This window comes from Scylla paramamosain, unplaced genomic scaffold (assembly GCF_035594125.1).
Source record: "Scylla paramamosain isolate STU-SP2022 unplaced genomic scaffold, ASM3559412v1 Contig70, whole genome shotgun sequence".
Taxonomy (NCBI): Eukaryota; Metazoa; Arthropoda; class Malacostraca; order Decapoda; family Portunidae; genus Scylla; species Scylla paramamosain.
In genome coordinates, this window is record NW_026973735.1 from 371,100 (window position 1) to 398,500 (window position 27,401).

General features: G+C 40.9%; 1 protein-coding gene and 1 long non-coding RNA gene across 3 annotated transcripts in view; both read left to right on the top strand.

Moving 5' to 3' along the window:
• Positions 1–27,401, top strand: part of LOC135098609 (uncharacterized) — an 82,491-nt gene that overhangs the window by 52,452 nt on the left and 2,638 nt on the right. For both annotated transcript variants that reach the window (XR_010267168.1, XR_010267169.1), the window contains one exon: positions 17,278–17,384. This is a non-coding gene — a long non-coding RNA (uncharacterized LOC135098609). The remainder of the gene's footprint in view (positions 1–17,277; positions 17,385–27,401) is intronic.
• LOC135098606 (uncharacterized) lies at positions 456–5,060 on the top strand. Its single transcript, XM_064000960.1, has 2 exons — positions 456–2,041; positions 3,728–5,060. The coding sequence occupies exon 1, from the start codon at positions 456–458 to the stop codon at positions 2,016–2,018; it is 1,563 nt and encodes a 520-aa protein (XP_063857030.1). The 3' UTR covers positions 2,019–2,041; positions 3,728–5,060.

The following is a 27,401-nucleotide window of genomic DNA, read 5'->3' on the forward strand; positions in this document are numbered from 1 at the left end:
GTTGAGCGAGACTAGGTGAGGTTGGTTTGGGTTCGAGTCGGTCAAGTTAGATTAGGCTAGATTTGGTTTTCTTTTGTTTTCTTTAGTTTAGTTTGGTTAGGGTAGGTTAGATTAGGTTAGGTCAGGTCCAAGAATCACTCGAAAACAACAGTGTCTCGTGAAAACCTGTGTACACATTATCACACTTTATAAAAATAGATAAGTAGATCATAAGACGCGGAGCATCACGCGATGGGAGCCAAGTACGAGGGAGGGAGTCAGCATGGCGACATGGCGTGTCTTAAGCAGGGTTATATCTATACAGTTAGCAAATTCGGCGAAGCGTTATCTATTAAATACCAACACGGGATGATTAATGGTACAGGGAGGGAGTGGGGTGCGTAATGGCAGGAAAGCCGTGAGGGAAGATTATTTCACTTCACGGTAGTTAACTGCGTCACGAGGTAGGCAATGAGATGCCAGTAGCGGACGCAGCAAGCCAGTCGACAGCGCGCGCTCGTCCAGTCCACACCTCTCCTCCGCTCACGACCTACCGTTCACCACCCGCCACCTGGGTTGTTCTAGGCGGGAGCCGCGGTGTGTTTGCTGCAGTTTTACTTGGCTTCATCTTCATTGGTTCGTGTCCAGCCATGGCGGACCGAGGCCTCAGTCGGGCAGGAACCCCCAAGCCCAGCCAGGACACGCCACGGCGTGCATCCAAGCCCAGCCAGGACACGCCACGGCGTGCACCCCAGCCCAGCCAGGACACGCCACGGCGTGCTTCCCAGGCCAGCCAGGACACGCCAAGGCGTGCTTCCTCCTCCTCATCTGTCTCACGGGACAGTTCACGGCCCAGGCGTGATGATGACCGGTTAAGGAAGGACAATAAGAGGACTGCTGTTGGTTTTGATGGGTCGTCCGTCAAGCGTCTTTGTGCTTCCAAACCACAACAACCGTCCGGCAGTCAACAACCGTCTGGCAGTCAACAACCGTCCGGCAATCAACAACCGCCTGGCAGTCTACAATCATTCGTCAGTCAACCCTGTTCGGACGAGGATCCTTCTGCTTCAGACAAGAAATTTGATATTCTCACCAATCTGTTGAGTGGTTTAGTTGAAAAACTAGACAACCGCATTACACGCAGTGCTTCGCCTTCACCGGTAGATTATGGTGGCTGTCATGAATTGTCCCCTTCTGATAATGAGGACGGTGAAGAGTCTGAGAGAGATGATCCAGACCCCCTAGATGGATTAGACACTATCTCCCCCTCTTTTTCCGGTAGCCAACCCGCTACCTCTGGTGATGACGCAGACTTCCTCCAAGCGTTGAGTGAATTGTCTGACAATTTTTTGGGCGAGGAAGCAAAAGGTGAACCAATTTCTGATTCACTTGCATCAATAGTCAATGCCAGCCTGAGGCGTCGTCCTGTGGCCGACATTGTAAAATCAACCACTAATAGGATTAAAATACCCAGCAATGTGCCCAATATGAAAGTTCCAGAGACTAACCCTCCCATTGTCAAAGCAATGAATACGGGAGGTAAACTTGTGGATGCTCGACTAACCCATATTAATGGACTGTTACTGAAAGCGCTTGTTCCCATTACTCAGTGCGTTAGTGACGTGGGGGAAAGGAAAGGGAAGGCAGTGAATTTTTACCTGGAAGGTTTAAATGATTGCCTTAGGCTACTAATCTCCGCCTTCAATTACACCAACCAGTTACGAAAGGAGGTGGCACGTGTTCACGTCAATGACACTGCTCTTGCAGAACTCTGTAAATGGGAGTGTGAAGTCGGTACTGACAAACTCTTCCCTTTCGACATTGTGAAGAAATGTGATGAAATGCATAGAACCAAGAAGCTGGGAAGGCCGTCCTTCCGCCCCTACAAGACCTCCAGAGGGAAGAGCTTATCCTTCGGTAGACAGGACCACAGGAGACCTTACAGCTCACGAGCCCGGTCAAAGCTTCCTTCAAGGCCTTTTTTAGGCCTGCGGCAGTCCTACGGGAGGAGGACGCAGCCATACAAACTTCCCCAGTAACGCCTCCCACAGTGCCTCCCACAGTAAGTCGCTGTACCTTACCTTGCTGCACCTTGATTAACACGCCAGATAACTTTGTGGCGGGTAAGACCTTCCTTTTTAGGCACAGTTGGCAGGTTTTTTCCAGGGACAAATGGATTCATGATGTGGTGCGGGGTAAATTGTTAGAGTTTGATGTTGTTCCTGTACAGTCTGAATTCCCCAAGACCTCTCACCCTATCCATTACTGACAGGGAAGCCCTGGATAATGCTATGCTAACTTTCATACAACAGAAAGTGGTTGAGAGATGTTCCCATATATCAGACCTTGGTTTTTACTCAAATGTTTTCCCTACGAGAAAAAAGGATGGCACGGCTAGGGTTATTCTCAATTTAAAGAAACTAAATGACTTTGTGAAACATGTTCATTTCAAAATGAGTTCAATTAAGGAGGTACTTAGTTTACTTCAGGAAAATTGTTTTTTCATGACTATTGACTTCAAGGATGCATATTTTTCTGTTCGTATTCAGCCTGAGGATAGGAAATGGCTGCGCTTTATGTGGAATAACCAATCTTTCCAGTTTACCTGTCTTCCTCAGGGGCTTACATCTGCACCACGCATTTTCACTAAATTACTTAAACCTATCCTTTCTCACCTCAGGAAACTTGGGATATTGATTGTCTGTTACATTGATGACTGCATTCTCATGGCTTCTTCAGCTCAAGAGTTGGAAGACAATGCTATGTATGCCTTGCAGATGTTTGACTCTGTAGGTTTAACAGTCAATGTCAAAAAGTCTGTTTTGTCTCCTACTCAGGAAGTGGAGTTTTTGGGGATAATTCTAAATTCTGTCACGATGACTGCCTCTTTACCATCACGTCGTAAAGAGAGCATTAAAGCCCATGGTTTGAGTTTGCTTAGAGGTGGATCTACTCTACATGACTTGGCTGCGTTTATTGGTCTTGCCGTAGCCTCCGAAGCGGCGGTGAATCTAGCCCCCCTCAGGTACAAATACCTGGAGATTGTTCGAAATAAGGAACTTACTCTGAGCAAAGGTAACTACAACTCTGTTATTTCACTTGATAGTCATGCTCGGGACATAATCCGGTGGTGGATTGATAATATCGACTCTCAAACTAAATCTCTGGTATCCTGCCCCCCAGATTTGGAAATTCACACTGATGCTTGCCTAACGGGTTGGGGGGCGAAGGTTGGCGATGCTAGGACAGGAGGTCATTGGGCACATGCAGAATTAGATCACATAAATTGTCTGGAGCTTAAAGCCATCCTTTTGAGCCTAAGATCCCTCTGCAAACGCTGCGAACAGACTCACATCCGTCTTCGGTCTGATAATTCTACCGCTATCGCCTGTATTAATCGCTGTGGCAGTACTAAATTGAGCCTTAATACCCTGACGGAACAGATTTTTGATTGGGCTGCGATGAGGGACATCACTTTATCTGCCGAGTATGTCAGGGGAATTGTCAATGTTGAAGCGGATGCAGAGTCCAGAGTCCGGAACATTGACACTGAATGGATGCTGTTACCCTGTATTTTCAATAGGCTGTGTGAAGTATTCTTTTTTCCGGACATCGACCTATTTGCTTCACGTATTAATGCCCAGTTATCTTCATACGTTTCTTGGAAACCTGACCCTTATGCTTCATTTACCAATGCGTTCACGTTTCCCTGGTCTAATTGGAGATGTTACGCTTTCCCTCCTTTCAGTGTCATTGGCCGGATGTTGGGAAAGATCCTGGAGGACAAGGCGACATCCCTGACTATTCTGCCGCTCTGGCCTACCCAGGTCTGGTTCCCGATGGCCCTCCGGTTACTGATTGCACCTCCCTGCCTTCTTCCTCGCGCTTCCTTAACACTACCCCAGGACCCGTCGCGAGTACATCCTCAGACCTCGAAGTTGATATTGTCAGCCATGATCCTCTCTGGCGATCCTTTGCATACAGAGGCCTTTCGCAGGAAGTTGCCGAATTTCTGCTTCAATCGTGGAGACAGAGCACGAAATTACAATATGGGCCGCATATCAAAAGATGGTTGTGTTTTTGTGTCGGCAGGGAAATTAATCCTTTTCGACCACCTGTAAGTTGTTTGTTGGATTTCTTGTTGCAAGAATTTAGGAAGGAGACGGGACGGAGCTACAGTTCTTTGAATGTCGTTCGTTCTTCTATTTCTGCCATTGCTAATATAGATTCCAAAACCGCGGGCCAGCACCCTCTAGTCTGCAGGTTTATGAAGGCAGTTTTTCTATTAAGGCCATCTTTACCCCGTAACTGCTCTACGTGGGATCCAGATGTAGTCCTGACGCACATAAGATCTTTGGGGCAAAATGAGGGCCTGTCCATGATTCAGTTATCTGGGAAATTGGTCATGCTCATGCTCCTGGTATCCGGACAACGTGGCCATACTTTACATCTTTTGGACACTAGGAACATGACAGTTTCTCGTTCTGAGGTTTGTTTTCGAATAGGTGATCTTCTGAAAACTTCCAGACCTGGTGTTCATCTCTCTGAGCTTGTTTTTCCGGCTTATTCTCCAGACAAATGTTTATGTGTATTCACCACTATTTGCTGTTACTTGGAAAGGACTGCAGGGATTAGGGGCTCTATTACCAGGTTCTTTTTAACTACTAAGGCTCCCGTGCGGTTAGCGTCACGAGACACTATAAGACGCTGGACTAGGAATGTCATGAGGGATGCAGGTATTGATTTAACAATTTTCTCACCTCACTCCACCAGATCTGCCTCCTCCAGCAAGGCATCCCTGACTCTACCTGTCTCCACAATCATGGCCACTGTGGGGTGGTCGTGTGAGTCTGTTTTTGCTAAATTCTACAGGAGGCCGTTGTCCAAGCGGACAGATTTTGCTAGTGCAGTGTTGGGCTGAGGAGGTTTCCTTCTCTTGATTACTTGGGTATTTATTAAGGTATACACATACATATAGATTGTTGATTTGCACATGGATTGCAGCCTGTTCTATTATTTGTGTTGAGTTTCACTTCTGTACTACCTTATATCGTTACTTGGGAAATAAATGGTTATTCTTTGTCTATTTTTCTTTTGACACCACTAAGGACTACGTTAGGTTTGAGGAATCACTCTTAAGCTCTCATTGCCTACCTCGTGACGCAGTTAACTACCGTGAAGTGAAATTATACGATTAAGCGAGTACTTACCGGTACGATGGTTGATCGTAATTTCACGAACAGTTAACTGCGTCACTGAGGTAGTAAATGCCCTCCCTTTTCCCTCCCAGTGTTTTGTCCCCTCGTTAGGTTCTTTCCTACTGATGTGCCTCCTTGTCAATGGTTGGCTGCTTCCTCAAACCTCTCTAAAGGACTGGCTTGCTGCGTCCGCTACTGGCATCTCATTTACTACCTCAGTGACGCAGTTAACTGTTCGTGAAATTACGATCAACCATCGTACCGGTAAGTACTCGCTTAATCGTATAATTATATTATTATAGTTTATTGACAGAATTTTTGCGATTACAAGGAGCTTAAAGTAAAAATCATTTCACTAAAATCATTATATCATATATAAAGAGCAAATAAAAATCCTGTCCAGATAAAATTAACCAATTCACATTGCAAAAAACAAACTTTCTCCAAACTTAACTCCTAAAAAAATTCAAACTCCCTTTCTTTTAAAAAACAAGAACATTTTAGCCGTAAAGCTTTAACACATCGCAAACATAATCACATAAAGTGCCTAATAAAAAATTCAAACTCCCTTTCTTTTAAAAAAAACAAGAACATTTTAGCCGTAAAGCTTTAACACATCGCAAACATAATCACATAAAGTACCTAATTTACCCTTATACTTCATTAAACTGGTAAAACTACTAAAATCCAACATATTATATCTAGCCCTACAGTCCCTTGACAAAGAACAATTTAACAAAACATGAGACTCATCTTGTACTGCATTACTATCACACATACACAGTCGCAACTCTGCTGGTATTCCATTCCTTCTACCTGTCTCAATTTTTAAATCATGTGACATTAATCGAAGCCTCGTAAGGGCCTGCCTTTTGTAGTCCGGGACAAACTCATTGCTGACATAAACTGGATGTACTGATAGTTCAGGATTAATTACTGATCTGTACGCCACATACTTAGATGCCGTCTCGGGTTTTTCTCTAATTTTTATTTTGACTATATCCAGTGGATTTACGTTATCTCTATACTGTAGTGCCTTCATCACAAATTGATACCCTGGAGTATTAGCTACTCTGCACAACTCAAATGCAACATAGAATGGTTCTTCAACGTTCGGTTCCCTTAACTTTGATTCTAGAAATTTCCTTCTCCTTTTTGCTATGACATCAAGTACAGGTGGAATACCTGATTCAATAAGACACATGTCGGGGCTTGTAAATTTCCTTACCCCTAGCAAGTTCTTTAGTGCTCTATTGTATTGAACAATTATCTTTCTAGGATTATTTGTCAACCATGTTTCTGAGCTATAAAGAAGGGCAGAAGTGACAGCAGCATCAAATACTTTGCGCTTGTATGTATATGGCATAATGTTATTTGCTGCACAAAAAATTGCAAATTTATTGAGTTGCATCTCATTCACGGTTTCGTGAAGGTCCAATACTGTGTTCATCTTTGCATCATCACAAATCCATGCCCCAAGGTAAAGATACTTATGAACACAGTCTATCTTGATGTTACGAACAGTTAACGGCAATCTGTCTTCATCTGTACCTCGCACTACCATAAGTTTTGTTTTCTTTTCATTAAGTACCATTCCATATTCTTGGCAATAATCCAACACTGCGGTTAACTTTCTCACACACATTTCTTAAGAAGTAGCTAGTATTACCATGTCATCCATAAGAAGGAGCGTATGTAGTTTCCCCAAGAATCCATCTGTATCTACACACCTGTTTATCATCCTAACCACCTCATCCATGTATATGGTGAATAAGAGACAACTCGATGGAGATCCTTGGCGGACTCCAACAGTGGCATCAATAGTTGCAGAACGTAACACACTTTGAGTACAGAAATACATAGCTTGTATAGCACGCAACATAACCTTACCACAACCACGTGATTTAAGCAATTCAAGCAATTTACCTCGAGGCACTCTATCATATGCTTTGCTGTAATCTATGAATAACATATACAGCTTCTTTTTCTTATAATTAGCCAGGTCACATAATAATCTTAACGTCATTATTTGTTCGACACATCCTCGACCGCTTTGAGCACCTGCTTGACATTTATCAATACTTGTCCATAGTTTTAATCTGTTCAAAATTAAGTAATCATACAATTTTGCCAATGTATTCATAATGGATATGCCTCTGTAGTTTCCACATTCAAGTCTGTCTTTACCTCCTTTGAAGAGTACAAAAAGTTTGCTACAACCCCATGAAACTGGATAACACACATTAAGAAAAACAACGTTAAACATATGTAAAAAGAACATGATCCAGTCAACAGGTAAAGCTCTCATAATTCCTGGACAAATACCAACATAACTTTTTCTAACATTCACATCCTTGAGTACTTTATCTAATTCTTGTACAGTGAAAGGTTCGTCTAATACGGGTATCGTTGGAGTCGAGTCATCTATACATACAGTGCGAATACTATTAGTGTGACACTCATTATTTAACAAGCTCTCGAAATGGGTCTTTAGTTGATCGTCTTCAGGTTGTCTGTGTTCGTGCGTATCAATATTCCCTGACCAGTTAATGGCCTTCCATATGAACTTAGCATCATTTGTTTCTAATATCCTTCTCCAGCGCGGCAACGTTCTGTCCCACGTTTCTTCCTGCTGGTCGAGACGTCCACATCTGTTCCTACGAGCAGCTTCATGAATAATTTCACTGCTCGATCTGAAGGCTTCAGAAATATTTTCAATACTAACAGCGTCCGGATTCGGTGGATCGAGACTTAGCAATTCGGTACTGAAATCATGTAAGTTTACGGTGTCATATCTTGGACTTTTCCACATCGACTCGTTTGCACGTATTCTTCGGTATGACTCACCCAGACCGTTAGCTCGTTCTAACAGCTCTGTCGGGGAAACTTGAGTCATTTCTTTAGTAGCGAGATCTACGCAAATTGGGGCGTGGTCGGAACCTTTAACTGACTTGTTTACCTCGACCGAACTGACAAATCGTACGCAATCGGAAGTAACATCGCACAAGTCAATCTCCGATGTCCATCTTGATCCTCTTCTAAAAGATAAGTCACCTCCTAAGGTAGTTCCTTTTCTGTTCAGGTGATTCATCACAACCATATTGTTACTTCTACACATGTTCCGCAACATACGCCCGTGACTATTCACTACCGGATCCTTCACACCATCATATCTATAGACACTTCCATCACCACACGACAACACGTGTGATCCAACTCGTGCATTAAAATCACCTAAAACAACTACGTCACGAGTGTTCAAACACATCTCACTTAACGCTCGAAACGGTGAAGCTTCGCAATATAGTGAGTCTTCTGGAGGTATATAAACACCACCGAATTTCACATCTTTACACACCGATAAATTCACCCATATCATGTCATCTTCCTCCATGTTTACATTGGTCACATACTGCATCAACGCACATTTGATGAGCAACATAACACCACCTCTGTTACAGCCTACTCTTGACTTATTGTTATACATATAGAAACCAGGTACGCTTTTTTCATACGCACTTTTAACCTCTAACAGCCAAACCAGATCATATTGCATTAAGAACTTAAGAATTTCCGGATCATTCAATTTTTCCCTTACTCCACATACATTCCATGAACATAATTTCAACACACTGGTATTTTTCTTTGTATTCAGAAAAAATATGGTGAAAACTTATCGATTACATTGCCATCCCTTAACAACACACGAGAGGCGCATATGCAAGGAACACTATATCTAAGTCAGGGTATCTTCACTACTTTTAGCACGCTGTTGTGGAAGCTGTTGTTATTGTTGTTATTATAATATGTCTGTGGGAAAAACCAAAGTCCTTCTTCAGCAGGCACCGTCTTGCCCCTGATAGAGCAGGAGACCCGGACGTCAAAAAATATAGTAATAATAATAATAATAATAATAATAATAATAATAATAGGTAAATTAAATGTAACAGTAAAGGGATTACAAGAAACGATATCAAGGAAAATAGTCAAGTTAAATGAGATAAAAAAAAAAAGTGTATAGAACAGTATATATATATTAGAGGTAACAGAAAGAGAGATTATAGCATATATTTGCGGCTTCAGTGGTTTGCATGACGAGTTTCTTCCCAGGTGAACACAGACTGCGGCGTGACAGCAGGTAAACATAATCTATCTCCTCTCTGCCTGGGATTCGAACCCGTGATCTCTTGGAACCGAGTGATGGGTGTGAACTGAACACGCTGTTCCTTTTACCATCAAACTGGAATTTTTCAAACACAGCAAATATACAAATGTTACTGTAAAACTATATTTCTCTTCAAATGTCTTCCCGCACACAATGTTTTCAGCTTTGCATGATGCCGTAAAACAGTAACTGCCTTTCCCTTTTGTTTTTCTCCTCTCTGCTACCCTTTCACCTTCCCTCGAACACTTCCGTCCCTTCCCAATCAGTGCCACCAAATACTTGATGGCTTCAGTCTGCCCAAATGCCTCCACACACAACCAGACCTCACCAACCACCAGTACTCACTCTAGTGCATAAGACCATATATGAAACTGCACGAAGCCTGCCTGTAGACTTATCAGTGACTGTCTCTGTATAAAACATGTTTGTCTATATCCACCTCGCATTACTACCCATAAATCTCTTTAACCAACAGCTCCCGCACTCACTTTAACAACTGTACACTTTTGTCGCCTTGTTCAGTCGACTCACAACCTTGCCCGGTGCGTAATCTTTTAATTTAGTGCTGGGAACCTTGAGTGTGCGAGTATATTCAGTCTTACCTCAGGCTGACGTCAAATTAATGAAAGGAGAGGGACGCGCGTGAGAATGGAGGCAGGAATGTCGCGTGCTGAAGTGTCCACTGTGCACACAACTTGCATGTATCGTGGTTGTAATTCACGTTGATAAACCCGCGCGTTCAGTACGACCATAGGGGATTAGGACACGTGCTGCGTCTTATAAGATGTAGTACGTATGAATATCCGATATGGTACGTAAGAGTGTGCATACTGTGTGTTGTTATGCTTCATGGAGACGATCAATAACCTCACAGCCTTCGCCTTAACTACGCTACGTTTCTTACTTTGGAGAGAGCAGATTATTACAAACAGGCGCCTGAGGGCCAATAGATCTACTGCTGCTTGTTCTTCCTTTCTGTTCATGTGCACATCGGTTGCAAAAGAATTTATGAATTAATACGATGATTTATGTTCATGTGCTCTGTTTTGTATAGCTGTTAGCATTATCATCATCGTCATCATTTCCTTCTTGTTCTTGTCATTGTTGTTGTTATTGTTGTTGTTGTTGTTGTCGTCGTCATTGTAGTTCTTCTTCTTCTTCTTCTTCATTATATTATTTTCCCCGTTGAAACCACTCCTGTACCGCGGCGACACACACACATACACACACACACACACACACACACACACACACACACACACACACACACACACATGCGCTAATTCACCGTAATATTGTGAGGGTAAGCGCGGCCATTGTACGCGGGAGTGCTAAGAGCAAAGTGCAGAGGTGACGTTAATACCAGTCACATTACCTTCCATCGCGCAGCCTTGTGGTAATCCTCCTTCTTGCGCCATTTGTATCTCATCGCCAGTTCGCGGAGTACAGACGCAATGCACGCACAAGAAAACACCGCGGCAGAACAAACAGTACAGATTCTCTAGCCTTTGTTGCGCTGTTTGTGTTGAATTGCACTATATTGAACTAACACATGTAGGATAGTGAAGGAAAAGGTTACTTCCGCCACGCCGATCCTTCCAATTAGGACAGGATAATGCTCTGCCTGTCTGCCTCCCTGTCTTTCTTGCTGCCAGTCTTTCTCCTCCTGCTGCAGTGACTGGCTGACGGACAGTGCAGGCTGGTAGGCCACGCGGCGCCGAGGATACGTGGGCTGCATAGGAGCCGTTCATCTGATGCAATATCTGGGATAAACTCGTGTATACGCAGGAGATTTGCTCTTACACATATTTCGTTGAAAGTGATGAGCAATGCAGCGCTCGTTCTTTTCTGTTATGCATTCTGTCGACACCTTGATATTTTATGGCAGTAGTTTCTATTCTGGCGGTGATGTGTTTTGGGATTAGTATGTAAATTTTGAGGGGATAATGATGAGGAACCAGAAAAATGCACAATCGTCTTTATCGTCTTGTTACTTGACCTTCCTTACAACAGCGTGTTCACAAGTGTTACTTCATCCTCTTTAGGACAACCTGCAGTGCATTATGGAAGTGGGGTCGCGTCAGGTGTCGGGGAGGTGAACAGCTTTCCACGCCTCTTGCTTATCAATAGGTGCTAAAGTCTATTTGTCTTCTTTTCTTATTATTATTTTTAATTTCTTAATAAACACTCGGAATGACATGGAAGACCAGCCACCTTAGTTTCTGAGTTGCCCTATTTGAATCTATATAATCCAAATCTAGCTTGGGTAATACGATTTAAAATAAGCTAAATTAAACTGTCATACCAAACTAACCTAAGTTATCTAATCTAGGTTAAGATAACTAAGCTAAAACAATGTAATCTAACCTAACTCATCTTAACACAATCCACCCGGAATATAACTTAGGTGGCTAAACTTTGTCACTCTGCACCAGTCTCTCTACTCAAAGACATGTACAACACCTCCAGGCATCTCCTTACTGGTTTACGAGAAAATCTCCTTCACTGCTTTGCGCTGCTCCATTCACAAGTGGCTTATTTTCTCATATTTTAGCATATTCAGTTTAAACCATTTAACATCTTTGCCATCTCTTCAAGTTCAAGTAAATGATAGGTTAGGTCATTGTAGGTTATATTGAAATGGTATGTCCACATCTGTTGTGTATGAGAACATAAGAGCAAAAGAAAATCAGGGAAGTTGCGAGAAGCAATCAGGCCTACACATGGCGGTCCCTGTATGAAACACATCTGCCTATTTCCATTTATCATCTCCATCCATAAATTTGTCTGATCTTTTAAAGCTCCCTAATGATTCAGCACTAACAATCTGATTATCGAGTCCATTCCATTCATCTACCACTCTAGATGAATATGTGATCTGGAGACACACCAATGACATCTAAAGGAGTGACACAGCATTTCAGACTTTCTACCGCTTGTAGTTTGACACTTTCCAGAGTTAAATCATGAAGGCTTACTGAAATGAAGTAACAAGTGCCTGTCATTACCAGTCAAAGAGTTAATTATGATCGACCACGTAGACGACGTCGAATCCAACAGCAGGGAGAAAATTATGTTGAATTGCTTGTAATATTTTGTGGTCCTTAATTACTGTTGACATTCCAGGGAGAGGGCAGGACAGCACACCGCGTGAGGGTGGCGAGGGACTGTTGCCCCACGTTCCGTCCATTCCTATTCACGTTGCCCCATCCCTGTCCTATTACATGAGTGTTGGTCTCCATGTCTCTGGTGAAGATGTATCCGGGGAAGAGAAGGAAGAGGGAGAGGTTACTGATTACTTCCATACGGCGTCCACTTAATAATATGAAGACCACCATATACCCAGTGTCTGGTGTGCAGCGAAAGGCGGTTTGCCAGGAGTATTAGTAAAGGAAGAAGAAGAAGAGGTACTACTACTGTCTGGTGCTGCCACTCTCCTGCTTCCATCTGTCCTTTCCTGCTTATCTCCTGCCTCGTCTCCATTTCAGACTAACCCTACCTTACCCTGCCTCACCTTTCCAACACCCCCATCATTTCTGCGTCACTCTGCCCTGTACTGTCTCAATCCTGGGTCACCTCTGCTTAAACTCCTTCCTCACTCATGTTTCATTGCTGGTTCATGCATGTCTCATTTCTGATTCATTTCTCTCTCTCTCTCTCTCTCTCTCTCTCTCTCTCTCTCTCTCTCTCTCTCTCTCTCTCTCTCTCTCTCTCTCTCTCTCTCTCTCTCTCTCTCTCTCCATATATATATATATATATATATATATATATATATATATATATATATATATATATATATATATATATATATATATATATATATATATATATATATATATATAATATGAACATCTGAAAGATTTGAGTTTGTGTATCGCAATTTATAATCTCTGAGTGCTTCCCGCCGAGATAGTAATTTTTTGTTTTTTTCTAATTGTCACAGATAAAGTGACCTGAATGCACAGCTCTGGAAACACACACACACACACACACGGATAACTGTTGTACTGGCCTCACGCTCGTGTTTCTGGATTCTCAGTGATAGTTTTTATTTTAAACTTTGCAACACGAGTAGTAATAGCAGCGGCAGCAGCAGCAACAGGAGCCGCCGTTCAACACAGCCAAACAGCACAGCCACAAAGGCAGAGCCACACAGCACACAGCCATTCAATCACACACTCACACACACACACTCAATCACACACACACACACACACACACACACACACACACACACACACACACACACACGCACAGCTACACAGCACAGCCACACAACACAAATCCACACAGCACACAGCCACACAACACACAACACACAGCACACACCCACACAGCCACACAGCACACAGCCACTCGACCACCCACACACACACACACACACACACACACACACACACACACACACACACACACACACACACACACACACGCAGCACATAGTCACACAGCCACACAGCCACACAGCAGTACAACCACACAGCACACAGCCGCGGAATGCACAGATGCTGGTGGACTGATCGCTGAAGCGGCTGTGTCCTCTCGGAAATTCTAGAGAATGTGGCCTCCTGTTTCCAGCTTAGAGATCTCTAAATCCTAGTGCAAATAAGGCTTTGGCAGGAGTTCAGGGCGCCTGCAGGGAAAATAGAATTACCTTGTTATGTATTTGAAGCTGCCATCCAATCAGTGGGGAGCAGGTGGTGAGGGTTTTTGCTCCGCCCACTACTCGCCTCTCGCCTTTGCCACCAGGCCCGACGCCCCACTCACTGTGTCGTCTTTGGCAGTTTCCCTGGTGTCATGGGTTATCGCCATGTACCAATCTCCTCCAGTTGTTTCTATCCCTTGCATCTTCCTCAGTGACTCCTGTCCTTTGCAATGCTACCGTAATTCCATCAGGTTAGAGTTTTCTCAATTTTACATCACTTTCGGGGCGGAGGGGGTATAGTCAGCAGTGAGGTTTAAGACGCAAACACTCAGAAATCATAGGGACAAGGCTGCTAACACCTTTGCTCACTGTTCGCAAAACAATTCCACACAGCAGTTTGTGAAATATGTGGAACAGTGAGTTGGTCATAATCAGACAGAACAGGTAATTTATAAAGTTTTTTTTTTTAGTGTTCTGGTGGTACCGGATGAAGAGGCATAATTTTCTTCCAGCACTGGGGTGAGTCACTCCTTCATAGACACAGGTTCTATTGAGTGTGACACGGAAACTTCTCTGGTCTGTGTTGTAACTTTGCTGTATGATGCAATTTTCTAAGGCTGTCAAAGGACCTTCGTTCCTTGATTTTAGTCGCTCCTTTAATCTTACGCCTCACTCCTAAACCTTCATTCATTTTCTAGTGTGTGTGAGAGAGAGAGAGAGAGAGAGAGAGAGAGAGAGAGAGAGAGAGAGAGAGAGAGAGAGAGAGTTTTTTATGTAGGAAGGACACTGGCCAAGGGCAACAAAAATCCAATAAAAAAAATATGCCCACTGAAATCCCAGTCCCATAAAAGGGTCAAAACAGTGGTCAAAAATTGATGAATAAGTGTCTTGAAACCTCCCTTTTGAAGGAATTCAAGTCATAGGAAGGTGGAAATACAGAACCAGGTAGGGAGTTCCAGAGTTTACCAGAGAAAGGGATGAATGATTGAGAATACTGGTTAACTCTTGCGTTAGAGATGTGGACAGAATAGGGGTGAGAGAAAGAAGAAAGTCTTGTGCAGCGAGGCCGCGGAAGGAGGGGAGGCATGCAGTTAGCAAGATCAGAAGAGCAGTTAGCATAAAAATAGCGGTAGAAAACAGCTAGAGATGCAACATTGCGGCGGTGAGAGAGAGGCTAAAGACAGGCTAAAGACAGTCAGTTAGAGGAGAGGGGTTGATGAGACGAAAAGCTTTCTCTCTCTCTCTCTCTCTCTCTCTCTCTCTCTCTCTCTCTCTCTCTCTCTCTCTCTCTCTCTCTCTCTCTCTCTCTCTCTCTACACGACACACAACGGACAGTTCCCGCCAAGTGGAGATACATTCATCAACTCACCACCTTCAAGTGTCATCAGGTAACACTGGCGGCAGGTGGTGTTTGTGCCCAGAGTATCCTTTCATTTTTGTAACCGTGGCTGAGGCATAGAAGGGTCAGCTGTTGCTACATTACACGTACTACATTCCTGGGCAGTGCACCGTGCGGCACAACACGTAAGCATTATTACTTCGCTCCTACATAAAAGAAAATAAATAAATAAATAAAAAACAGACGAAATGGAACAAAATTTAAAGGAAAAATATACATTGTTCTCCTCCCTTCACAGTGCCATCCAGACAGCCTTATCATTCCAGATCACTAGAGTACTTCACCGTAGTTTAGTGAAATCATTACATTGCTCACCCACCCACCCCAAAAAAAAAAAAAAAACCGATGTTGAACAAAACTGATAGAAAAAAAAAAGAATCATTGTATTTTTCCTTCACAGTAGCACTCTTATTATTCCAGTCTTATTATTGCCCAGGGGTTCAATGACAGCATGGTGAAATTATTACATTACTCACCCAGGCAGACAAAATGAACAGTATCAAAAGAAAAAAAGGAAGCATACATTGTCTACCCTTCACAGTTATTCAGACTTTTTTTTTATTTCGTATCACTAGAGTACTTCCCTAAATGTGTGGCGACGTTGTAGTGAGCAGTGCCACGCCTTGCAAACGTGTCACTCCTTCCCAGAACAGCTTTGTGTGGCACTAACGAAGCGCAGTGTCACCCAATGGTAGTGTGATGAAGGCTGCGAGGTTTGTCTGCTGACTTGCCCAAAAATTATTATGTTGATTTATCTTCAGACTCTGGCGGTTGGAGTTTTGATTCAATATACAATCTCTCTCTCTCTCTCTCTCTCTCTCTCTCTCTCTCTCTCTCTCTCTCTCTCTCTCTCTCTCTCTCAGTAGTGTTTAATATCTGCGTTCGTCTCTTTTTATTACAGTGATATTGGTGTTTATTGGCATTTAATTAAACCAAACGTATGCCCGCTTAAAACGAGCTTACACAGAACGACATACTGCTATACAAATAAGCACACACACACACACACACACACACACACGCGCGCGCGCGCCGGTGAAGGAGCGTCGTAAGAAACAGCCTCGTAGGAAATTATAATGAAACAGCTTCTTAATGCTTAGCTTCTCTACCGGCGCGCTACTCTCTCTCTCTCTCTCTCTCTCTCTCTCTCTCTCTCTCTCCCCCCTGTAAAATACTACGTGGCATCATCGAAACCAGGGAGGAGCTGGGGAGGGCACCGAGTCCGAGCGACCTTGAAAACAGCTGAGTGATGATGCCACTTAGCATTTTAAAGGAGTACTTATAATCACCGCAATAATGTTGTCGTGTAATGCTTATTGGTATATCACATGCTTTTTAATACCATTTGTCTTGTTATAAGATACTGTAATATTCCACAGCCTGCAAAAAATAAGATTAAATAAGTGGCACCTCCGAGGCTGCGACAATGCAGCCGTCTGTTCTTCACGTCAGCTACACGCATACCAGCACACCCGCGAGTCCCATACATTTTCAACTCCTCTGAGGGGTAAACAAAGCCTTAAAATGCATATGTGTATAGAACATTTCCTACTTACAATTGCACGTTCCTTCACCTCTTTCAGTATTTGCAGAAACACGCGTTACACCTTTTATACAGTGGACAACAAGCAAAACAACACCTACGTGTACTGAAACGCTTCATTTGTCTCACCACATTTTTTTTTCTTTTCAAATGATGATAGGTTCTGAATAGCCGGGTTTTAAATGCATTTCCCCTGTTAATAATATAGAAATCGTGTTAATCTGTCACTAAAACCATAAAAAACATCTTTTGAAAACCTGTGCAACTTCATTTAGAGTCTTATCAGTTTAGTGGAGGTGCGGCGCAGAAGTGTTTCAGAATAGGGATCATTGTCTCGTTTTCCCCCAGCCTGGCGTCCCCGCTCGGCCCCTTCCACGACTCGCAGCGAGAGAGAGAGAGGTCGAGGTGCGGTGGTCTTGTGGCGGAAGCCTGAAGGAGGCGGTGAAGGAGTGAAGGTAAGAGTTTGGTAATAGGAAGATTGTTAGATTATTATTCAGTGGGTGGAATTAAGGCGTAACCTATGAGATTATGAATGATAAGGATGAATAGGTGAGAATAAGGATGGGTAGGTTTGTCCATGTTTGGTGATTAGATACGCCACGTTAGGTAATGTGATTAGGCTGACCTGATGTAGGTTGACCAGGTGAGGTTGGGTAGGTGTGATTAGGTTAAACAGATGGTGATTACAACACTGGCAAAGTGACGTAGTTAAGCTTATCAGGTGAGAGATGGGAAGTTATAGAAGTTTAGCAATTTGCGAGGGAATAAGCTGCAAGGGTGATTAGACTGCAGGTGACGTTATTTAATTTGTCAGGTGAGAGAAGTATGCTGACCAGATGGTAAGTTGGTTGCTTGTTTGTCCAGGTGATTGACGTCTGATTAAGCTTACTGAGGTGATAATTAAGGAAGTGAATTTGAGATTATATTATATAAGCACGTAAAATCATGTTGGATTGGTGTGTCCGTGGCTGCTATTTTGTGGTCCCTCTGCTTATTCGCTGTGCTGAGTGGCAGTTGGCTTGTTAACTACGATTGGTCATTATTTCCCTTATTCATTATCATACACACACACACACACACACACACACACACACACACACACACACACACACACCTACCTACCTTTAGTAACGGTATATGCACACCCACGCACATCCACACCCACGCACGCTCACACATACGCCCACATTCGCACACCCACGCACTCGCACACCCACGTGCTTTTATGTCCACGCGCTCTCATGCCCACGCGCTCACACACACACAAAATACTAATGACACTCAAAAAACTGGTGATGCACTCAAAAATCTGATGACACTCAAAAAAGCTGGTGATGCACTCAAAAATATGGTGACAAAAAAAAACTGGTGATGCATTCAAAAATCTGGTGACACAAAAAAATGGTGATGCACTCAAAAATCTGGTGACACTCAAAAAAACTGGTGATACACTAAAAAATCTGGTGACACTCAAAAAACTGGTGATCCACTCAAAAAAACTGGTGATCCACTCAAAAAAACTGGTGATGCACTCAAAAAAACTGGTGATGCACTCAAAAAACTGGTGACACTCAAAAAATCAGGTGATGCACTCAAAAAAATTGGTGATGCACTCAAAAAACTGATGACAAAAAAACTGGTGACAAAAAAAACTGGTGATGCACTCAAAAAAATTGGTGATGCACTCAAAAAACTGGTGACAAAAAAATGGTGATGCACTCAAAAAAAAAACTGATGCACTCAAAAACTGGTGACACTCAAAAAATCTGGTGACACTCAAAAACCTGGTGGTGCACTCAAAAAAAAACTCGATGCACTCAAAAAACTGGTGACACTTAAAAAAAAAACTGGTGGTGCACTCAAAAACCTAGTCAGGCAGCCAAAAGAATGGTCATGCACTCAAAAAAGACATAACCCCTTCTCTCTGTCTCACACACACACACACACACACACACACACACACACACATTTACATTCTAAATTTGCATTAGACTTTTCTATTGCTGCTTTGTTCTATTAAACTAGATTTTTATTTATGTTTATTATTTTTTTTTTACCCAGTTCACCTCAAAGTTGGCTTATTTCAAATAGTTATCTTCCTAATTTGTTATTCATCTGATAAATATTTTCTTGTACTATATTTGCTCATGTATTTGGCTTCAAAATTCTTTCCCTTATCTGACCTTTTCTTTATATAGTGGGTTTCAAAAAGATGGACTACACTTAAAATTGTTGTATTTCTGCGACCATAAACTGTCTATGCATAAAACTAATAAAAGGTGTGGACCAAAGTTTAAAGTGACTTCTTTTCAAATTTTAAATTTTTATTTGTGTTTTTCATGAGTGCAGAGATAGCAATTTTTTAATCAGATTCATCTTTTAAACTTGTGTATATATTGTGGTGTCATTGAAATTTCTGTGATGCCATGTAAATTTCTTCTATCTGGTGTTTTCTTCTACTCTACATCATTCTTCAAATTTTTTGCTTTTAAATTATAATAGGGACATATTTATCAAACACATTTCTCAGCTTCAAACGTTATACTGCCGTACTTATCAGATTTTCTCTACCCGGTGCTTTCCTTTCTTTCAATTTTCGTTTCTTGAATGTGACAGTATGGAATTTCGACACATTTCATATCAAATCTCGGCACAGTTCTCACATTTTTTTTTTTTTTTTATGTAAGAGGGACACTGACCAAGGGCAACAAAAATCCAATAAAAAAAAATGCCCACTGAAATGTCAGTCCCATAAAAGGCTCCAAACCGGTAGTTAAAAATTGAAGGATAAGTGTCTTGAAACCTCCCTCTTGAAGGAATTCAAGTCATAGGAAGGTGAAAATAAAGAAGCAAGCAGGGAGTTCCAGAGTTTACCAGAGAAAGGGATGAATGATTGAGAATATTGGTTAACTCTTGCGTTAAAGAGGTGGACAGAATAGTGGTGTGAGAGAAAGATGAATGTCTTGTACAGCGAGGCCATGGGAGGAGAGGAGGCATGCAGTTAGCAAGATCAGAAGAACAGTTAGCATGAAAATAGCGGTAGAAGACAGCTAGAGATGCAACATTGCGGCGGTGAGAGAGAGGCTGAAGACGGTCAGTTAGAGGAAAGGAGTTGATGAGACGAAAAGCTTTTGATTCCACCCTGTCTAAAAGAGCAGTACGAGTGGAAACCCCCAGACATGTGAAGCATACTCCATACATGGATGGATAAGGCCCTTGTACAGTTAGCAGCTGGGGGGGGGGGGGTTGAGAAAAACTGGCGGAGACGTCTCAGAACACCTAACTTCATAGAAGCTGTTTTAGCTAGACATGAGATGTGAAGAGAATCAACATATGCACGTGGAAACACGTGTGCCTTGGAGCTCCTCACTTTCCACATTTTTTCTGCTTGCTACACCCGCTTATTATCCAAGAACCATTACGGGCTGCTCCGGGTATGTCTCCGCCATAAGATCCATACAAGAACCAGTACATAGAAGGATGTGAAGGAAGAATAAGCCAGCAAAACAAGTCCCCTGCCTCCGCCGCTGGACTGTTCCAACAATATTTGCCAAACGTAAACAAACCCCGGCTCGTCGCAGATTCGCCCCTGTACCTGTTTACTCCATTATACCTGCACGTAGTCTACTACTTGGATTCTCGCAAGCTAAATGGTGCAAACAAGGAGTGCGGCAGGGTCTGACGTAGCAGCTGTGGTATCTACTCCAGTTGGACAGAAGCAGGGGACAGCCATAGCCGAGATGGTCAAGACACCAACTCAAGCCATGGGACAAGCACCCACAACAAACATCCTTGACTTCATCTCCAGTGACATTGCTCGTCTGTCCGAAGAAGGTAAAGTGATAGTGAACACAATAGTGAAAGCTCTGTCTATTCTTTCCAAGGAAAAAGATGAAAAAATTGAAAAGTTGCAGGACAAAGTGACCTCACTTGAGGATACAGTCAGTAAACTTGAAAATCAACTAGATGATGTAGAACAATATGAAAGAAGAGATACTATAATAATTAGTGGTCCTGCATTGCCCAGAGAACAAAACCATGAAAACTCAACTGACCTTGTTGTGAATTCAGTTAAAGATAATCTGCACATCAATTTAAGTCATGCTGACATCAATGTTGCTCACAGGTTAGGTTCAAAAAGTCAAAACAAAGAGAGACCAATAATTGTAAAGCTGCTAAATAGATCAAAGAAGGCAGAAATAATGGATGCCTGTGTAAAAGTTAAACCTAGCCTCTATATTAATGAAAGTCTCACTCCAAAACGACGCAATATCTTCAATACAGTTTGGGGTATCAGGAAAAAAAACAAGGAGCTTTTCCAACAGTGCTACACAAGGGATGGAAAGATCTTTGTTAAATTAAAAACATCTAGTCAAAAACACATGATAACCACTGAACAGTCTTTGAACATTTTCCTAGATAAATATCCTGTTCTGACCCAGTCTTAAATGTGCTCTCAACTCAACATGATGCAATATTTCCTACCAAACATTCTAGATATCTTTATGTCTATTTAATTTATATATATAATGTATTCATTATCCTTTCCTGTGTATATATTTTATATGTCATATCCTATGCATGTCTCCAACTTATTATTATTCATCTAAATTTTTCTAGATTTCATCATATGAAACTTTCTTTTATCATCTACTACTTTGCCTATTTATCTATTACTTTGCCAATATCTTGGGTATGAAGCTTTATTCTATCATCTTTACTTTGCCAATATCTTGAACATTTATAGTTTTATCAACTTAATCCTTTTGATCACCAAATTCTGCAAACATTTTGCAATCTACCTTCCACCCTTCTTATGACATACCTGGTAAGCCTTCCAATTTATTTTTATTTAATTTTTATTTTAATTTTTTATTATGTATTTCCTTATTCTTTGATTATTCTTCTCTATCTCTTCTTATCATATCCTTCCTTTCCTCTCCCTTAAACTTTTCCAAATCCCTTCCACTCCCTCCTCCCTCTCTGCTACCCATACTTGTCCCCTTTTCTACTAGCCTTTCTTTAATTCCCCTTTCTATATCATGAACTTTACTAGTGAGAATCTCCTCAATACACTTTTCAACGACTTAGAAGACAACAATGAATCTGATAGCATCGGCATAGAAATAATAAATTCCATGTACTTATCTCGAGTTAGATGATATCTGTAATTATCATGACCTTACCTCATACATGAATGTTATACCAAGAAGTAGCGCTGACTATATCAATATTCTCCATATAAATGCCCGCTCACTAAACAAAAATTATGACCAAGTAATCTCTTTTATCAAATCTCTTCCCAAACTCCCTGATATCTTATGTATAAGTGAAACCTGGCTCAATGCAAATAATGTTCACCTTCACGAAATTGATGGCTATAAGTCATATCATGTTCACAGGCCTTTATACTCTCCAGGTGGGGGTGTTGCAATTTATGTAAATATTGACCTACAAAGTGAAATTATTAAGGATTTTTGCATGTGTGATGAAAATGCTGAACTATGTAGTGTGAAAATTATTCTACCTACTACCTCCTACTCTGTTTCTTGTATTTACAGACCAAATAGTAAACATGCTAAAGTAAATTAATTTAATGCATATATTGATAATCTTCTTTCAAATAACTTTTTCACAAGCAACAGGAATATACTCATAGGTGACTTCAATATAAACCTTCTTGAACATGTGTCACACCCTCCTACTAACTCTTTCATTACAACTATGCAATCAAACAATTACTTCCCACATATATCTCGACCAACAAGATTTTCAGACATAAATACAACTGCAGCCCCATCTTTATTGGATCACGTCTGGACAAACTTCAATGAACCAGTCTCTTCTGGAATTTTCCACTTTCCTATCAGTGACCACCTTCCAGTGTTTATCAATATTCCAGTCTCTGATAAAGTGTGCAATATTCACCACAAAGTTGATTTTAGGCTACAAAATAGAGTAAATCGGTTGAAATTCACACAGACCCTATCAAATACAGACTGGAATCTCTACCTCACTAGCAGTGACACAAACACAAACTGCGACATATTTCTGGATAAATTATATAAAATATACTATTCCTGCTTCCCCAAAATAACCAAAACTATCACATCCAAAAGACTGAGTAAGCCTTGGTTAACACAGGGGTTAATAAATTCAACAAAACATAAATATCAGCTGTACAAACTATACAAACTAGGGTCAATTACAATGGACCACTACAAACATTACAGAAATTATCTAAATAACTTAATAAAACGCAAAAAATCTGAATATTACCTACAAAGGTTTGAAAATTTTAGACTTAACACAAAAAAAGTTTGGGAACTAATTACCGAAATAGAAAACATTAATAATAATAACAAGACGGTCTCCCACACACTACACTATAATGACACAGTCCTACACACTCCACATGAAATTTCAAATGCATTCATCACCTATTTTTCACAAATTGCACCTCAACTTAGCTCCCAGCTTCCTAGAGCTCAAAACTCGCACATTTCTTATCTCAGAGGTAATTTCCTAAATTCCATGAATATTCCCATAGTGACAGGAAATGACATAGTAAAAGCTATTTCTGCCTTAAAAAATAAAAAATGCCCTACGGATGAAATACCTGTGAAAATAATCAAAGAGAACAAAAATCTTCTAGCAGAGCCACTCTCAAAATTATTCAATGATTCAATAAAAGATGGAGTTTTCCCTAATTGATTCAAGCTGGCAAAAATTATCCCTATCCATAAATCGGGAAGTAAAACTAATATCTCAAACTACCGACCAATCTCTATTTTACCAGTGTTCTCTAAAATATTTGAAATCATTATGAAGAACTTCCTCATGAACTACCTCAATTCACAAAAAATCTTAAATAATAGGCAATTTGGTTTCCGCCCCGGACTAAATACTTTTGACGCTATAAATGTGTTTACCTCTGACCTACACGATGCCTTGAATAAACATAAGTCTATAATATCCATTTTCATTGATTTCAGCAAAGCTTTTGACACAGTTGACCCAAACATTCTAATAGACAAATTACGTCATTATGGTATTCGCGGTTGTGTGGAAAATTGGTTCAAATCATATTTAACTGGCCGATCTCATTTTACATCCTACAATAACTCTAAATCTACCATCAAACCTATACATCTTGGCATGCCACAAGGTAGCATCTTAGGCCCTATCTTTTCCTGATATATATCAACGATATCAGCAATGCCTCTACTGCTTTCAACACTATACAGTTTGCTGATGACTCCACCTTGTACATGATTGGTGATAATCCCACTGACCTAATCTACAGAGCCAACCTAGAATTATCTGCCTTTTCTGAATGGTGTCTTGCAAATCGCCTAACAATTAACACAGCTAAAACTTCCTACATGTTATTTACAAATACCACCACCAAATACCAACCCTTACCTAGACTTACCATATTAGATAAAGATATCACGCAAGTTTCTAAGACAAAATTTCTTGGAGTCACATTTGACAATAATCTTACCTTTAAATATCACATATCAAACCTTTGCCTAAAATTATCTAGATCAATAGCTCTATTGCTGAAAATAAAAAACTTTATTCCAGTGGAAATTATGAAAATCATGTATTATGCCCATATATACCCACACTTAACCTACTGTAATCCAATTTGGTCCACTACCTACCCATGTCATCTACAAAATCTAAACATCCTCCACAAGAAAATTATTAGAATCATGACTAATAGTGACTTCCTCCAACACACACCTCCACTCTTTAAATCTATGAAAATCCTTCAACTCTCTGACTTATCAAACTTCTCTATTGCATCATACATGTTCAAATTGATAAATTCCAACAACAATAATACCCTGACCCTAACTCATAACCACTCCACACGCTACAGACATTCTCTACAGATTCCCCATCATACTTTAATTCTCTACCAACACTCTCTAATGTATAAAGGTCCCAAAATATGGAATAGCACCCTGTCACACATAAAAAATTCATTAAGCGTAAATATCTTTAAGAGAAAACTAAAAGAATATTTATTGTCTCAATACTGACACATCTTGTACTTCAATCAATTTTTATCAATATCAGTTATTTTGTTTCTTGGTATTGTAACCAAATAGTTCATATCCTCTGTAACTAAAATAGTTTATAACCTCTAGTATATATACATATTTATTTGTTTGTTTAATTATTCTCAAAACTAATATTTGCTTGTTTATAATCAGATTCCACTTCAATTTTCTCTATTTCTCATGTATAATTATAATTTTTCTCCTTTCCTTCCTGTTCTTGCAAAGCCATTTATCCCTAAATCTTTTGTTATTGCTATTAATTTTTTTTTTTTTTTTCATTTTCTTCAATTAGATTTTTAGTTTAGTGTTGTTTTACATTTCAGTATTAAGTAGATATTAAGTGTGCCCAAAAAGCTTGTGCTTCATAAGGGGCTGTTTGTCTTTCAATCAATTGTACCTTAAGCTTATATATGTATTACAGACAAACATAATAAAGTGTTTAAAGTGTTTAAAGTGTTTAAAGTGAAAAGAGAGAGATGGAAAGAAAAAAAGAAAACAAAGAACTAAGAGAAGAGGTGACAAAAATAGTGAACTTCAACAAGAAGTACTGTGAAGAAATTAAGAAACTCAAGGGAGAGAAGGAAGAGTTACAGAAAGCTTTGCAAGATAAAGGTTAGGGTTGGAAAAATGAAGGAGTTAGTGAAAGGAAATTAAAAGTTGGAAAGAAGAGGGAGAACGACAACAAGAGGTGGAGATGGAGGAGACAATAAGGCAACAGCAACAGGAACACAATAAGGATATGAAAAAGAAAGGATTAAAGTATCAAAGGGAAAAAAGTAATCTTGTGAGAGACACAGTACAGAGAAAGATGTGTGTGGTGGTATTTGGGGTTAAGGAGAAGGACATACCCATGAAAATAGCTAGTGAGAAATAAGTGAAAAAGGGGTAAGGAAATTATAGAAGTGGTGGAGGAAGGAGAGGGAATAACTGAACACACTGAAAAGGTTTACAGGATTGGAAAATATAAAGGAAGCAGAACAAAACCAAGGAAAATAAGATTCATGTCACAAACACCAGCAGAACATGTCTTGCAAAGAACAGGAAAATTGGCAAAAAAAGAAGGAATGAAGGAAATATAGATAAAAAGAGACATGAACGAAGAAGAAAGTGAAGAACTGAGAGTAGAGGCTCAGAAAAAAAAATGGAAAGAACACAAGAACAAGCAAAAAGATTCACCTGGAAAGTCATGGACATTAAAGTGAGGAAATGGTGACACAAAGATGCCACACACGATCACCAAGCAGAAGTTTAAAGATTATTGTATACTAACATAGATGGCTTGGTGTCCAGCCTATTGGAACTTAAAGACTACTTAAAGAACAATAAACAAGATGTGGTATGTTTAACAGAAACCAAACTAAAAAGGAAATAAAGTTGGATGAGAGAGAGAGAGAGAGAGAGAGAGAGAGAGAGAGAGAGAGAGAGAGAGAGAGAGAGAGAGTATGTGTGTGTGAAGAGACACACTAAGGGGAACAAGGAAAGCATGAAAATAAGTGACAGGCGCTGAAAAAAAAAAAAAAAATGGAGATAAATTAATTACAGACACGGAGGAGGAGGAGGAGGAGGAGGAGGAGAGGTAACAGGAGAGCGACTACGATAAAAATAAATAAATAAATAAATGAAAGGGGAAGAGGGAAGAAGAAAGAAGATAGTGAGAGGGGGGAAGGAGGGAGAAAAGGAGGGAGGGTAGGGAGAGAAAAAGGGAGGAAGGGAAGGGGGAAGGAAGGCTGGGTCCAGGCCGATCGTTGCACAAGACAATTTATGTTCTCGGCATAAACAATCATAAATTTTTCTGTACCATCACATTAGAGGATGCACAGTGTGAGGAGGAGGAGGAGGAGGAGGATGGTGGGTGTGGTATTGATAAAAAAAAAAAAAAAAAGTCTTGTAGAGCAGAGCAGAGAGAGCTGTACGTGGCTGAACTGCATGGAAAAGAATGAGTGGTAAACAAATGAGGAGGAGAAGATGAATAACACGAAAAAATACGAGGTAAAAGAAAAAGAAAATTAAGTGCAAAACGCTAACTAAATAGAACAAGATAGTGGAAGGCAAATGAAACAATTAATTAGTTTGCTTATGAAAATATGAAAAGAACAGCCTCTCTCTCTCTCTCTCTCTCTATTTTTCGTCACTGTGGCAGTATATTAATACCTAGTTTAAGAGTGAGAAAGGGGAGAGGGAGAGGGAAAAACGGGATGGTGGGAAATAAGCAGGATGAGAGAAGGGAAAATGAGAGGAAAAGGATGGTGGGGAAGAAGGTAGAGGTGGAGTAGAGGGAGGAGTGAGGAGAGAAATGTGGGGTCGGGGTGGGACAGTGGTAGGAGAGAGAGGAAGAAGGATGAGAGGGAGAAGGAGGGATAGCAGGGGGAGAGGGAGGGGCAGGATGGGAGGGAGGGA

Bases quoted from the DNA above. Each gene is read 5' to 3' on its own strand.
- LOC135098606 (XM_064000960.1), top strand. From the start codon at position 456: ATGCCAGTAGCGGACGCAGCAAGCCAGTCGACAGCGCGCGCTCGTCCA.